The sequence below is a fragment of the Stegostoma tigrinum genome, chromosome 33, assembly GCF_030684315.1.
Source record: "Stegostoma tigrinum isolate sSteTig4 chromosome 33, sSteTig4.hap1, whole genome shotgun sequence".
NCBI lineage: Eukaryota > Metazoa > Chordata > Chondrichthyes > Orectolobiformes > Stegostomatidae > Stegostoma > Stegostoma tigrinum.
Window position 1 is genome coordinate 32,915,658 of NC_081386.1, and position 14,997 is coordinate 32,930,654.

At 42.8% G+C, this 14,997-nt stretch overlaps 1 protein-coding gene across 1 annotated transcript in view; it reads right to left on the bottom strand.

Moving 5' to 3' along the window:
* Positions 1 to 11,327: 11,327 nt before the first annotated feature.
* The window catches only part of morf4l1 (mortality factor 4 like 1), a 59,671-nt gene continuing 56,001 nt past the window's right edge, over positions 11,328 to 14,997 (bottom strand). The window contains exon 12 of the mRNA XM_048562813.2: positions 11,328 to 12,023. Within this exon, the coding sequence (XP_048418770.1) occupies positions 11,942 to 12,023 (82 nt within the window). The 3' untranslated portion in view covers positions 11,328 to 11,941. The remainder of the gene's footprint in view (positions 12,024 to 14,997) is intronic.

The following is a 14,997-nucleotide window of genomic DNA, read 5'->3' on the forward strand; positions in this document are numbered from 1 at the left end:
ATCATCTCTGTTTGTGCTGCTTGATTGTGTGATAATTACCCAGTCAGCAGCAACACACCCTTCACATTTACCAGTGGATACCTAGCCTTTCAGCAGCTGCAGAGTTCCCACCAGGCAGTTCACATTGCAGCATGTCATCAGCTTCACATTGCACGAGATCAAGGCAGAACCATATCTATCCACAGATCAGGGTCTTACTTTATCTTTGAACACTTTTAATTCCTTAGCTATGCCAGGAATTCCATACAACACACCAGTCGACTGAGCTCTGTTGAGAACTTGTTTGAGCTCCTAAAACAAAATTAACAGATCTGGGATAGTGGGAACTGCAGATGCTGGAGAATCCAAGATAACAAGGTGCAGAGCTGGATGAACACAGCATGCCAAGCAGCATCAGAGGAGCAGGAAGGCTGACGTTTCAGGCCTAGACCCTTCTTCATTTCTGAAGAAACTAACATTGGTTAGGCCATTTTCTGAATACTTCATTCAATTTTGGTCTCCCTGCTATTGGAAAGATGTGGTAAAACTTGAAAGGATTCACAGAACATTTACAAGAATGTTGCCAAAGTTGGAGGGTTTGAGCCATACGGAGAGGTTGAATAGGCTGGGGCTTTATTCCCTGGAGTGTCGGAGGCTGAGGGGAGATTTATAAAATCATGAGGGGAATGGATAGGTTAAATAGTCAAGATAGTTTCCCCAGGGTAGGGGAATCCAAATTTAGATAGCTCAGATTTAAGGTGAGAGGGGAAAATTTTAAACGAGACCCAACGGGGAACTTTTTCAGTGGGCAGTGCACACATGGAATGAGCTGCCAGAGGAAGTGGTGGACGCTGGTACAATTACAACATGTAAAAGGCATCTGGATGGGTATATGAGTAGGAAGGGTTAAGAGGGATATGGGCCAAATTCTGGCAAATGGGACTAGATTAATTTAGGATATCTGGTCAGCATGGACGAGTTGGACCGAAGGGTCTGTTTGCATGCTGTGCAACTCAATGACTCTATCAACTTTGCAGTTTAGTTTATAGTCATGAAAAAACATATGTATCTCACAACAACACTGTTTGTGGCTGTGCCTTTAACTGCCCGAGCCCTAAGCTCAGAATCTCCCTCCAGAAACGCCTCTACCTCTTTCATTTCCCCTAAGATACTTGAGACTGGGAGGATTGAGCAGTAAGTCAGCATCATTATAAGGCAGAGTGGGAAAACTGACCAGAGTGGGATTTGGCTCGGAAATAAGGATAACATTTTTCTAGTCTGCAGTCTGGTCTGACTTGAGAGTGAGCTGGTCAGAGTGGTAACAAGAGCTTTCTGATAAACCCTGAGAGGTGAGACCCAGACTGAGCTCTGTAACATACAAGGCTACAGGCCAGGTGCTGAAAAATGGGACTGACACAAGCAGGTGCTTGATGGCCAGTACATGCACAATGGGCAAAAGGGCCTCTTTCCATCCCTTAAAACTCCATGACAATAACTTCATGAAACCTTCCACTTGATTTAATTTGATTTACTTGTTGTCACATGTATTTTGTTACAAAATACAGTGAATAGTGTTGTATGGTGTTGCCACTCTATGACATCATCTTAAACCACAGAAAAAAATCCCTCCTCATGTAGTTCAGTGTCCAGGCTTGTTCAATAATCTCTCCATTTTACTGCATTAAAGGTAGCATATAAATGCAAATTACTGTTGTTTGGAGATATAGCCTTAAAATAAGCACGAGGCCATTCAGGACTGAAACTGGGTTTACATACACAGGGGAAGGGAAATCTGAAACTCCCCCTTAAAATTGCTGCTGGTTGGAGCTTTCAGAGTGAAGCAGGGTCAAGGGACTGACATACAGATCACATGTAACCTGTGAAGCAGGTTCAAGGAGCCAGGTGGTGTCCTCCAGTTCCTAACAGACATCAGGATCACCTTGTCAACTGACCTTCTGTAAAGATTACGGTCCCCTCCCCTTTAAATAAAAATGCAGCTCTTTGACAGTGGCAGACTCAAAAGATGTTGTTTATGCAGAGAACAATACAATTGATCATTTCCCATTCCCCAGTGTCAGGTTGTTGTCAAGCTTTCCTGTGCTGCGGTAATTTGAGTTATGGGACAGGCAACCTGTTTTTTAATCAGTCATAGCTGTATATTTAATGTACTTCTACTTTGCGTAATTAATTGACATACTATTCCTAATTGCACACACTCATGAAGGCTCAATTAAATTTATAGTTAGCGAAACCTATTAACTAATGTGCCAAATTATGTAAATGAATTATATTAATTAGTTAGAGGTGGTTAAAATCTTCCCATTTAATCAAAGTAAACTATGCTTTACCCAACAACTGTCCTCTCTTTAGTCTCTCTTGTAACAGCAGAAGAAATAGGAGCAGCAGTATGTTGTTCAACTCCTCCAGCCTGCTCTGCTATTCAACAGGATCATGGTTGATCCAACACCCCTCGCATCCATTTTCCTGTGTTTCCCCTGCAATTCCCCGACCAATCAAGAATCTGTTTATCTCAGTTATACACAGTGACTCTGTGGCCAGGAGTTCCAAAGTCTCACAACACTCCAAGAGATGCAATTCCTCCTCACCTCTGTTTTAAATTGTCTCACCACCTCTTACCCCACTTTATGCTGAGATTATGTTGTCTGGTCCTAGACTGTCCCATGAAGGGTAACATCCTCTCAGCCCATCAAAGCCTTTCAGAATCCTATGTTTCAATGAGATCATCTCTTATCCTTTTAAATGCCAATGGAAATATGTGGGAAATGTAAGGAAAACTGGAGTAGCCATGATTTTCCACACTTCCACCTCTTTATGCATTTATAAAGAAAGTCTGGACAGAGGAGATGAGTTTTATTGAGGTTTGTCCTAAATGCAGATTCCATAATGCAGACTCCTACGTTTTACAAGCTGTTCCTAGAGACACACACACAATCAACAACTATGCCTGGAGGACCATCAATGGTGGCTCAGTGGTTAGCACTGCTGCCTCACAGCGTCAGGGACCCGGGTTCGATTCCACCCCTGGGTAACTGTGTGAAGTGTGCACATTCTGCGTGGGTTTCCTCCCACAGTCCCAAGATGTGCAGGGTAGGTGGATTGGCCATGCTAAATTACCCGTAGTGTTCAGGGATGTGGAGATTAGGGGTTAGGTCTGGGTGGGATGCCTGTGAGTCGGTGTGGACTTGTTGGGCCAGATGGCCTGTTGCCACACTGTAGGGGATTCTGTGAATGCAGTGAAAGACTCACCTTGGTCTGCCTGAAACCTACAAGCCATTTAGTGAAAAAAGCTGAAATCAACCAAGAGTCACAGACTGGCACATTCCAAGACCCAGAGTGATGTGTTAAGGGATACACTAAAGACTGAGGTAGCTGCAGCTGCAATGGGGAAGGGCTACTATTAAAGACCCTCCTGACATTGTAAATGGAGGGGCAGGAAACTATTAAAAACCTTCATGCTGTATTTTTGACATGAAATTAATATGATAAGTATAAACTGTAATATTTCGTGAGGCACTTTAGAAAGCCTCGGAAGAATTAGAGGTTATATAATTGATACATGTATAATTCTTGAAGGCTTGACAGGAACAGAGTGACCCAGGTGTATATGCACGTAAGTCATTATAAGTGGCAGGACAAGTTGAGTAGGTAGTTAATAAAGTATACTGCAACCTGGGCTTTATGGAACACAGCAGTAAGGAGGTTATGTTGAACTTGTATAAGACACTAGTTTGGCTTCAGCTGGAGAGTTGCGTACAGTTCTGGACACCTCATTTTAGGAAGGATGTGAAGACATTGCTGACAGTACAGAACAGGGACTGTTCTCTTTGGAGAAGAGAAAGCTGAGGAGATCTGATTGAAGTACCAAAAATCATCGGCGATCTGGACAGAGTAAATGGACAGAAAATTTTCCACTTATGAAGGGATCAAGAACAAGAGAGCACAGATCTAAAGTAAATGGTATGAAAAGCAAAGGTAATGTGAGGAAAAATGTCTACAAGTAGTGAGCAAGTGCTGAAAGGAAGCAAGAACCAAAAGAACTGCAGATGCTGTAAATCAGGAACAAAAACAAAGTCGCTGGAAAAGCTCAGCAGGTCTGGCAGCATCTGTGGAGGAGAAAACAGAGTTAACGTTTCGGGTCCAGTGACCCTTCCTCAGAACTTACTTGGTTGTATGACGTGAGGCATCTCACAGAAATCAGTAAAATTCTAACAGGACTAGTCAGGAAGGAAGATCCTGATGACAAGAGAGTCCAGAACCACAATCACAGTCTAACATACAGTGTAGGCCACTTAAGACTGGAATGAAGAGAAATTTTTTCATCCAGAGATTAGTGAGCCTGTGGAATCCTATGGCACAGAAAGCAGCCATGAAAGCAGGTTCAAGGGGCCAAATGGCCTACTCCTATTTTCTATGTTTCTATGATTAGATGTGAAATGGACTCGTTGAGAGCATGGTGGATGCAAGATTCAATCAAGACATTCACAAGGGAATTAGAAGATTACATGAAAGGAAGTAGGATGATGGGGACAAGGTAGGAGAATGGCACTGAGATGCTCACTGGGACGCCTGTGTAGGCATGATGAACTGAAGGCCCTTCTCTGGCCGTGTAACAATTTTACTTTGATACTGGAAAGTGGTTTCCTCTGTTTGGGCAGTTTAATACCAGCAGCCATGGATATTGATCAGGAGATCACAGAGCACATGGAATTTCTTCAGAGGTAATTTCTAAATCTTTGAATTATACACTAATTCACATGGTTCCATTAAGGTGGCATCTGTCTTATTTTAAAACAGTAATTAACTTCTTCAAAGTAAATGAATTAAGAATGGAACACCTAATGCACTAAAAACAGCAGAGAAATTAATTAATAGTAATACTAATTAACATCCTTTGGGTAAAATCAGATCATGCGACACCAATTTAGTGAATTTCTAACATGAACAGTTGAAGCTATTAGTCTACTTTAAGGTCATTGTATCATTGACAGACTCTTAAATGTCATAATTTGGACTCGAACATTTCACATTCACCTCTGGTATTTTGAGTAGAGGTTGTGTGCTTGTTGTGTGATTTGCTGCCCTCTGTCTTTGGACTCTATATTCATGCACAATACTTATTACAAAGAGACAGAGGTCCTTGAGAAAGATAGCAAGAACTGCCGATGCTGGAGTCAGAGATAACACAGTTATGTGTGGAGCTGGATGAACACAACAGGCCAGGCAGCATCAGAGGGGCAGGAAAGTTGATGTTTCGGGTCGGGAACCTTCTTCAGAAATGGGGAGGGGGAAGGAAGCTGGGAAATAAATAGAGGGGAGGTGGAGCTGGGGAAGGTAGGTGGGATGGTGATAGGTGAGTGCAGGTAGGGAGTGGTAGGAATTGGTCAGTAGGATGTGTGGGGCAGATAGGTGGAGAGGAAGGTTACATCAGGTCAAGGAGGCATGATGGAGGATGGGTGGGGCTGGGGAAAAGTAGATGGGGTGGTGACTGGTGGTTGCAGGTAGGGGGTAGTGGGGATGGTCAGGGGGAAGGGTGGGATTGGTAGGTGGGGTGGAATGTGCACAGGTTGCGTCAGGTCAAGGAGGGTGGGGTGAGAGGGTCAGTCGGGCATTGGATGAGCCCGGGGGTGGGGAGATTTTAAAACTTGTGAATTGTACATTCAGGCCACCAAGCTGTAGGCTCCTGAAGCATCTGTGTCTTTACACGATAATCGGCAACACCTTCCTGTTGCCAACCATTTTAACTCCCCCTCCCACTCCCTGGATGACATATCCATCCTGAGCCCCTCCAGTGCCATAATGACACCACTTGGAGGCTGTGCAGCCTCTGGTAATTAAGATATTTTTTAAGAGGGTTAATTATAAAGAATAGGAATTGCTATTCCATAGCTGGTATTGCAAAAAGCACTGTCCATCTAATTCACCTTCAATCATCCTAGTCAAGTAATCCAACAATCATGGAGTTGCTGACTAATCACAATAATTAATCACTTTCTTTGAGTCGACTACAGATCCAGGCCAAGTGAGGAATCTGTCTCTTAACCATCACCCACCTCCAAACCCCCATGCTGGAGTGCTTTAGGAACCTAGAAATCACAAGTCCAAAATCACCTGTTGCTCCAAACATGCTACACTCACCATATATTCTCCAATTAAATACTAGCAAGGCTGAAGACACTGGTTTCACTCCCTGCTCCAAACTGTGTACTCAAATTACAGATTTCATCCACCTCTCAGCAACTATCTAAGGTGAAGCCAGTCATTCACAATCTCAATGCTACATTTGATTTTGGGATGAGCTTCCAACCTCATATTCATCTCCAAGACCAATTTCCACCTCTGGAACATCACCTGACCTCACCAATCACAGCTCACCTGCTGTTGAAACTCTTATTCTCACCTTCACGATCTCTAGAGCCAAACAGCCAATGTATCTCTGGCTGGTCTCCCACATTATACCCTCTAGAAATCCAAAACCCTACTCCTCACATCCTGAATCACACCAGCTTCGATTTCCCTACCATTGTGTTTTCTGACTGCTTGAGCAATGGCTTGATTTTAAAATTTTCACCTTTGTTTTAAAATCTCTTCATGGCAGTACTCATTTTAAAAAAAACAACCTGATTCAGACATCTTATCACACACTTCCAGAGCAGGTGGGATTTGAATGCAGGCCTCCTGGCTCACAGGTAATGACATTGCCATTGTACCACAACGGCCTGCCAAGGCTATGCTCCTATCGTTGTAATCTCCCCCAACTCCACAATTCTCTAAGATCATCGTGCTCCTCCAACTCCAGCCTCGTGGATTTCCTCAATTTTACATGCACCATCATTGGTGGCTTTGGCTTCAGTTGCCAAGGTCCCAAGCTCTACAATACCCTCCCTGCACCACTTTCCTCCTCATTCACTTTGTTGTAAGGCACTTCCCAAAGCCTGCACCTTTCACAAGCATCTAGTCATCTGACCCAACATCTTATAATGTGACATACTTTGTAATACAGTTCACCAGAGAAACAATTTAGGATGTTTCCAGTATCAGTTTTTATTTTGTTGACTCTCTCATCCTGCATCCCAAATATTATTTCACTGGGAGGAATCAATTAAATTTACAAATCAAGAGCCCATTATTAAGGTTGAGATTGTGGAGTACTTAGAAGTGCATGGTGCAATTGGGCTGAGTCAGCAAGGCATTGTCAAGGGGAGGTCAGGCCTAACGAATCTGCTGGAATTCTTTGAGGAGGTAACAGACAAGTTAGGCAAGGGAGAGCCAGTGGGTGTGATCCATTTGGATTTCCAAAAGGCCCTTGTCAAGATGCCAGACAGGAGGCTACTTAACGGAATAAGAGGCCGTGGAGTTAGGGGCAAGTTACTGACATGGATTGAGAGTTAGCTGACTGGCAGAAGGCAGAGAGAAAATAAATGGGGTCTTTTCCAGGATGGCAGCTGATGACCAGTGAAGTTTTGAAGTGGTCAGTGTTGGGTCCACATTATTCACATAATTTATTAGTGACCTAGGGGAAGAAACAGGATGTTGTTGCTAAGTTTGCAGATAGCACAAAGATAGGTGGAGTGTCAGGGAGTATTGAGGAAGTGGGAGACTACAGAAGGACTTGGACAGGCTAGGAGTGTGGCAGATGAAATATAATGTGGGAAAGTGTAAGGTTCTGCACTTCAGCAGGGAAAATAGAGGCACAGACTATTTTCTAAATGGGGCAGGTTTCAGAAATCTGGACCACAAAAGGACTTGGGAATCCTAGTTCAGCATTATCTTAAGGTTATTGAGCAGGTTGACTTGGCAGTTAGGAAGACAAATGCAATGTTAACATTCATTTCAAGAGGGCTAGAATACAGGAGCAGAGATGTGCTATTGAGGCTGTGTAAGGCTCTGGTCAGATCGCACTTGGAATAATGCAAGCAGTTTTGGAAAGATGAGCTGGCATTGGAAGGGGTCCAGAGGAGGTTTACAATAAAGATCCTGGGGATGAAGGGCTTGTTTTATGAGTAGCAGTTGAGAGCTCTGGCCTGTACTCAATGGACTTTGGTAGAGTTTGATTGAAACTTACAGAATACTGAGAGGTCTGGAGAGTGGACATGGGGATGGATAGACAGGGACCTTAGGGCACAACCTCAGAGTGAATGGACAACTCTTTATATCTGAGGAGGAATTTCTTCAGCCAAAGGATGGTTAATGTGTGAAACTCATTGTCACAGAAGGCTGTGGAGGCTAAGTCATTAAGTACATTTAAGGCAGAGATAGGTTCGTGATCAGTAAGATCAAGTGATATCGGGAGCAGGCAGGAGAATGGGGTTGAGAAACATATGAGCTATGATCAAATAGCAGAGCAGACTCAATGGGCCAAATGGCCTAATTCTGCTCCTATTTTTTATGGTTTTCTGTGGGGATTCCACCCAGCACCAACCTCCCCACATCCCCAAACTTCAGGTGGAGCTGTGTGTTCTGGGTCTAGTTGGTCAGGGTCCTGTTTGAAAACCTGCCATTCCATTAGCTCCTGAATCTCTCACTCCCAGTGAGAACATGCCAGTTCACATCACCAAGTCCTCCTGTCCCCTCGATCATTCGGCTTGGTCTGATACTACATTTGTTTGATGCGGACCACAAATTCCCAACCTGTTCAAGCACAGTCACTCCGAATGAACTCTCAAGTGGCAGTACAACCTCGCCACTTTGGCTCAACATTGATTTTCAATACCTCCATCAATATTTCTTTGCTTGCTGTCTCAATGAGCATCTGTTGCAACAAATCCATTTATTGTCAGTCTGCACTCTCCAATCCCCTGAACTGACTTTGTGCATCATTTTCTTTCAGGTCACAGAACCCCACAATATTTTTTAATTCCAATAATACACTTCCACATCATATTCCGTCCTACTTCCTCAATTCCGCAAATAAATTTAAATAATTTATCCGGTTTAGTTTTGGATTCTACTACCAGTATTATTTCACATCATTTGCAAATTTAGCTCTGTGCTTACAACCTCAGATTGATTCCCATGATGATGAGCAAAATAAAAGTCTTCAAATGGATCCCCCTGGTAACAGTCTCCTGCAGTTCCATTCTGGGTCCTAGCCATCAATTAGCTGCCCCCAGTTGAGGACTGATTGAGAATCTGAAATGCTAATTAACATAAATTACTCTTTGCTTTTAGAGTGTACAATACCAACAGTGATTGATTGCTTTGTAGAAGAAGCTGATGGCAGGCTTTTTTTTAGAAAATCTAATCACTACCTTTCTTTTCAGCTGTGTAGATGTAATGTGCACTGATGTGCACAGATACAGAGGGTGCTCATTACTCCTACTGTAAAGCACTCAGTTTCCACATAATTCAAACAGACTGTGACTTAATCAACCCTCTCACTAATACACAAATATAACTCCTTATGGTGAGGGTTGCGAGGGGAAGGGTGGTTCTGTTGTGGTGCAGTGGTAATGTTGCTACCTCTGGGACAGAAGGTTTGGGTTTAAATTCAGATGAGTGTAATAACATGTCTTAACAGAGTGATTTAAAAATATCTGTTAAAAACTTTGAAATCAGAGTAAAGGTCACACTGGAAAGATGCAGATAAACATTACAATCTGCAGGAAAAATGAAACATTACTCAACTCTTCCATCACCATACATCCAGGACCCTGATTAATAAAACAAGTGGCTTCACCTATAATCAGGAAGTCGAGAGATTGTGGAGAATGGTTCAAATTCCATTTCCTCTAAAAAGTTGTAATAATATTTCTGGACAGGTTAGAACCTAAGAATTAGGATCATGAGTAGGCAGTTTGGTCTTTGAGACTGCGCTACTGTTTTATATGATCATGGCTGATCTCACCTCAGCCTCAACCTACTTTCCTCCCCACTCTCCATGCTGCTTCAACTCATTTCTTATTAAAAAATCTGTCCATCTCCTATTTAAATTTACTCAATATCCTGACATCCATCACATTCTAGTGCAGTGAATTCCACTGATTCACTTTTTAAGAGAAGAAATTTCTCATCTTGATTTAAATCTGCTACCCGTTATCCTAAAGTTATGACCTCATTCTAGACTATACCACATGAAGAAACATTTCTTTACACCTACTTTATCAATGCCCTTTCACATTTCAATTAGATCTCCTCTCATATTTCTAAGTTCTATAGAGTATAGGCCTAAAACTGCTCAATCTCTCTTCATAAGACAAACCCCAGATCTTGGGAATCAATCTAGTGAACCTACTCTGAACTGCCTCCAATGCAACAACATCTCTCCTCAAGTAAGGGGACCATAAATTGTTCACAATACTCCAGATATGGTCAATTGTCTTCAAACGTATTGACACACCCCAAGGTGTTTTCCCAAATCATAATGAAACAAAATTTGACCGGAAGCCACACGAGGAGACATTAGGATGGAAGACCAAAGACCAGCTTAAAGAAATCCGTTTTACGCTGCCTATTAGAGGGAGATGCAGAGTGTGTGTGAACAATTTCCAGCAATTAGGGTCCAAACAGCCGGACAGAGCAATGAAATCAAGAGGCTGGGTTTGAAAGAAGGCAGCAAAGCGTTGGTCGCAGTAACAGATGGGAACCTAGTCAATTCACTTAAAACATGAAGCCTTTCCTTTCCTTCTATCCTGCTAACAACTCCATTGAAAACCAGGACAGAGATTGGGAGATTTCAGACTAAAAGCATTCAGAAGTTGAACTTGTGTGTGTTGAGAAACAGGAGTAATCACCATCAGTTCCAGGCAGCCTTGGTGAGGAGCTGGTACCAAAGTGGCTACATTTCTGCTGGTCTGAGCAACATGGATCTGGAAGAGACAGTTTCCTGCCCACACTTCTGACCTTCTTGAATTTATATTAACAAGTTTTCACCATTTAGAGAAAAAAAAGTAAATAGTTTCAACAGCTAAAGGCACGCAGTATTGCCTAAGCTCGGTCCTAAATGTGAAGGGAGATACAAATATATGAACAAGGAGCAGGAGTGGACCTGATGGATTGCAGTGGTTCAAGGCAGTAGCTCACCACCACCTTCTCATGGACAACAAGGGACAGACAATAAATGCTGACCCAGCTGGTAGCCCACATGCTCTATTTTTTAAAACTCCACAAAGGATTTCATTGGCTGCAAGGCACTTTGGGACCTAACCTGATGTTGTTAAAGGAGCTACAGAAATGTAACTTCTTTTGCAGGCAGTCTTCTGACTTCAGTGAGACAGCTTTGCTGAAAAAGCTGCAAAGAAGAAATGCCGCAGTGGAATAAGTTAACAAAGATGTATTTACGCTGGAATCAAATGACATTTCCATTTACATTGCCTCATCATGGTACACACTCCACCGCGGATATTAAATTAACATATTCTGAAAAGCTTTCATCTCTGAAACTTCACCATCTCAAATTACAGGTCAGGTGGTTTGCATGGCTGTATTTGTTTCAGACTGTTTCTCTAGTTAAGTATTTACAGGAGCCTTTGAATTTAGGATGATGACTGTTCCATCCATCAATCCATGAAAGAGCACAAGTTTAATTCATTAGTTGATTGCAGTTTATGGTCCACGTGTTGCACATTAGTTTGAAAGTACTCATTACAGTGTACTATGCACATTGAGTGCAATCAGAAAAGGAGGCAGCCTCTCTTATAAATATTCGTTCCAAAGTTCAGTAAAATGTACATTTACCCACAAAAAAATGCACAAACAGATACTTAAAATATATAAAATTCTCAAGAGCTTAACAGGATTATCATCAAGAGGATTTTTTACCCCCTATTTGAACTTTCCACAACCGGGGGTCACAAAGCTTGTGATGTGTAAGGCACGTAAAATGGGGGAGGTTTTGGATCCACACGACATCCAGGACAGTCATATCTGCCTATGGTGCCAACAATGTAGCTAATTTGGAACAGCAACTCTCCTCACTGCACATCATACAAGGAGAAAGGTATAGTCACACGAGAGAATGGTCATCCACATCACGATAGGCAGACGTGGAGGAATGCAGAGACGACAAGTGAATGGGTGACCATCTGCTGTAAAGAAAGGAGACAGCAGTTGGAGATGTCTAACAGCAATAAAATTTTAATGCCAATTTAGTGAGCTGGTGGTGGATGACCTGATGGAAAACCACATTACCATGCTGCCCGAGGCTGGTCTGGGAAAAGAGAGGCTGATAGGCAGTATAGTAATGGTGGTGAGTGACTCAATAGTTTGAGGGGTCGACAGTCTAGTTTGTAGCCAAGATCATGAGTCCCGTATGATCTGTTGCCTCCCAGCTGCAAGGGTTCAGGACATAACAAAATGACCGAATAATGGAATGACTTCTGGAAGGGGAGAGTGAGTTACCAGTGTTTGTGGTTCATAAGGAGAGCAACACAAAAGGAGGGATAGCTTGAAGGTCTTTCAGGATCAGTTTTGAGTTGGAATAGTTTGATCTCAGAAATACTCCCTGTGCTATGAGCTTCATCATTTAGGCAAAGGCGAATCAGAACGTGTGGCTTGAGGGGTGGTGTAGAAGGGGAGAGGCTCACATTTTTGGGACATTGGGAGGGCAAAAAAGAGAGGAGGTGAATGGGGCAAAGGAAGTGAGGAAAGGCTTCATTGAACAAAGAAATGATTGCCTTCACACAGGCAAAAAAAAGGGTACGGTTAAATAGAATACCAGTAAATTCACAGTGAACAAAATTGGGGAACTGGAAGCAGAAATTGCTCTGGGGGATATGACATAGTAGTATTCATAGAAACATGGCTAAAGCCAGAACAGTTCTGAATACTTAACAGCCCAGGTTATAAGGCTTTCAGTAGAAGCAGACTGGGAGGGGAGGAGGTGTAGCAGTCTTGGTCAAAGATAGTATCGTTGCCCTCGAATAAGATATAGTTCTTGAATTAGAATCTATATGGATGGAGGTCAGAAACAGTAAGGGAGCAACGACCTTGTTAGATATTTATTAAAGACCTCCAAATGGTGGGAAGGAAGTAGAAGAGAACATCTGTAGGCAGATTATGGAAATCTGAAGGACAAGTAGGATTGAGAGATTTGGTAATTTAAACTACCCAAGGGTAGACTGGGGAAAAGGCAGTGTTGGGCACAGAAGGGGAGAAATTCCTGCAATATGTGCAGGACAAATTTCTGGAATAGTACATCCGTAAACACAATCAATGTGATATTGTATCAGGGCAATTTCAGTTGAATTTTAATTGGAGTTTTCAATACCAAATTACGCTACACGATTCATGTCAACAAAGCTGAAATAGTTTAGCTTTTAGACTTGATGCAAATTATAATTTAACTGCCTTAAAATATAAAGTAGAAATTGCAACGGAGGTTGTTCTCATAAAAACCAATTGCTTGTGTCAAATAACAATCCACAATTTTTATAACAAGCATTAATGCAAAAACTTAAGTACCTTAAACCAAGTAGAATTCCTATAATTTTCTGAATCTATTTGCTAACCAAATAGCATCCAATGAGAATCAATATAATCTCAACATTTTATGTTCTAATTGTTGGTACACACAACTCACATACCACAATAATACTAGTAATTGAAATCAGGAGGATTATCTCAAATTCAGAAGTGAGACTAAGGCTGGAATAAGGAAGGCTAATAAGAAGCATGAGGACAGGATGGCAGGCTGTGCTAAAACAAATAGTAAAATGTCTGGAAGTGTATTCAAAGTATAAGATTAATCAAGGATAGACTGGGGTCCATGAGGAACAAGCAGGATAAGCTGTTCGCTGAAGCAAAGGATACGGCAGCGGTACTTAATACAGCCTCCGCCAGATATCCTCCTACTCAAGGACCATAACATGACCCCTCCATTGATCCACAATGTCCTCAACTTCATCTCTTGCATTTCCCACACACTGCTGTCAAACTCCCTCCCCCCCCCAACAGAAATAAGTATAGATCCTCTCATACCACCTCACCAACTTCCGTATCAAGTGCATCATCCTACACCACCTGCAATCTAACCTCACCACCAGAGATATTTCCCTCCCCACGCCTATCTCTCATAGGGACCGTTCACTCCATGATGCCCTTGTTCACTCAACACTCCCTACAAACCCCACCACACCTGGCACCTTTCCCTACAACGGCAGGAGGTGCTACACCTGCCCCTACACTTCCATTGAAGGCACCGGCCAAACTTTCCAAATCCAAAAGGGATTCACCTGTACAGCCTCCAATGTGATCTACGGTATTCGTTGCTCCTGATGTGACCTCCTTTACATCGGTGAGACCAAGCATAGACTCGGTGACTGATTCATGGAACATCTGCGCTCTGAACACTATAATCAACACCTTCCAGTTGCCAACCATTTTAACCTCCCCTCCCATTCCCTTGGTGGCATGTCCATCCTGGGTCTCCTCCAGTGGCACAATGACGCCACATGCAAACTGGAGGAACAACACCTCATATTATGCCTCAGGAGCCTACTGTCCAATGGCTTCAACACAGAATTCACCAGTTTCAAAATTTCTCCACCCCCAGTCTCATCCCATGTTCAGCCCTCCCTCTCACCCCCGCCTCCTTGACCTAACACAACCTGTCCACCTTCTTTCCCACCTACTTGCTCCACGCTTCCCACCGACCAATCCCCGCTACCCCTACCTTCATCCACCTACCTTCCCCCAGCCTCTCTCCTCCTCCCTCTATTTATTTCCCAGCTCCGTACCCCTCCCCAGTCCTGATGACAGGTGTCAACACAAAACATCAACTTTCCTGCAGCTTCACTGATACCAGCATCTGCAGTTCTTGATATCTCAGAATAGTTAATACATAGCTTGCTTTTGTCTTCATCAAATTAGAAGACACTAACATTGGCCTAGTTGAAAGGATGAGTGTTGAGCAACTGAACATTGTAGTAATAAAGAGGTGCTAAAAAGGCTGGCAGCACTCCAGCTACAGAAGTGCAGATGGGGTACATCCTAGAGATAATAGCATATGCTGCTCAAAGTTAAGGAAGCAAATTGCATAGCTATTAGCAGAGGCTTTCCATG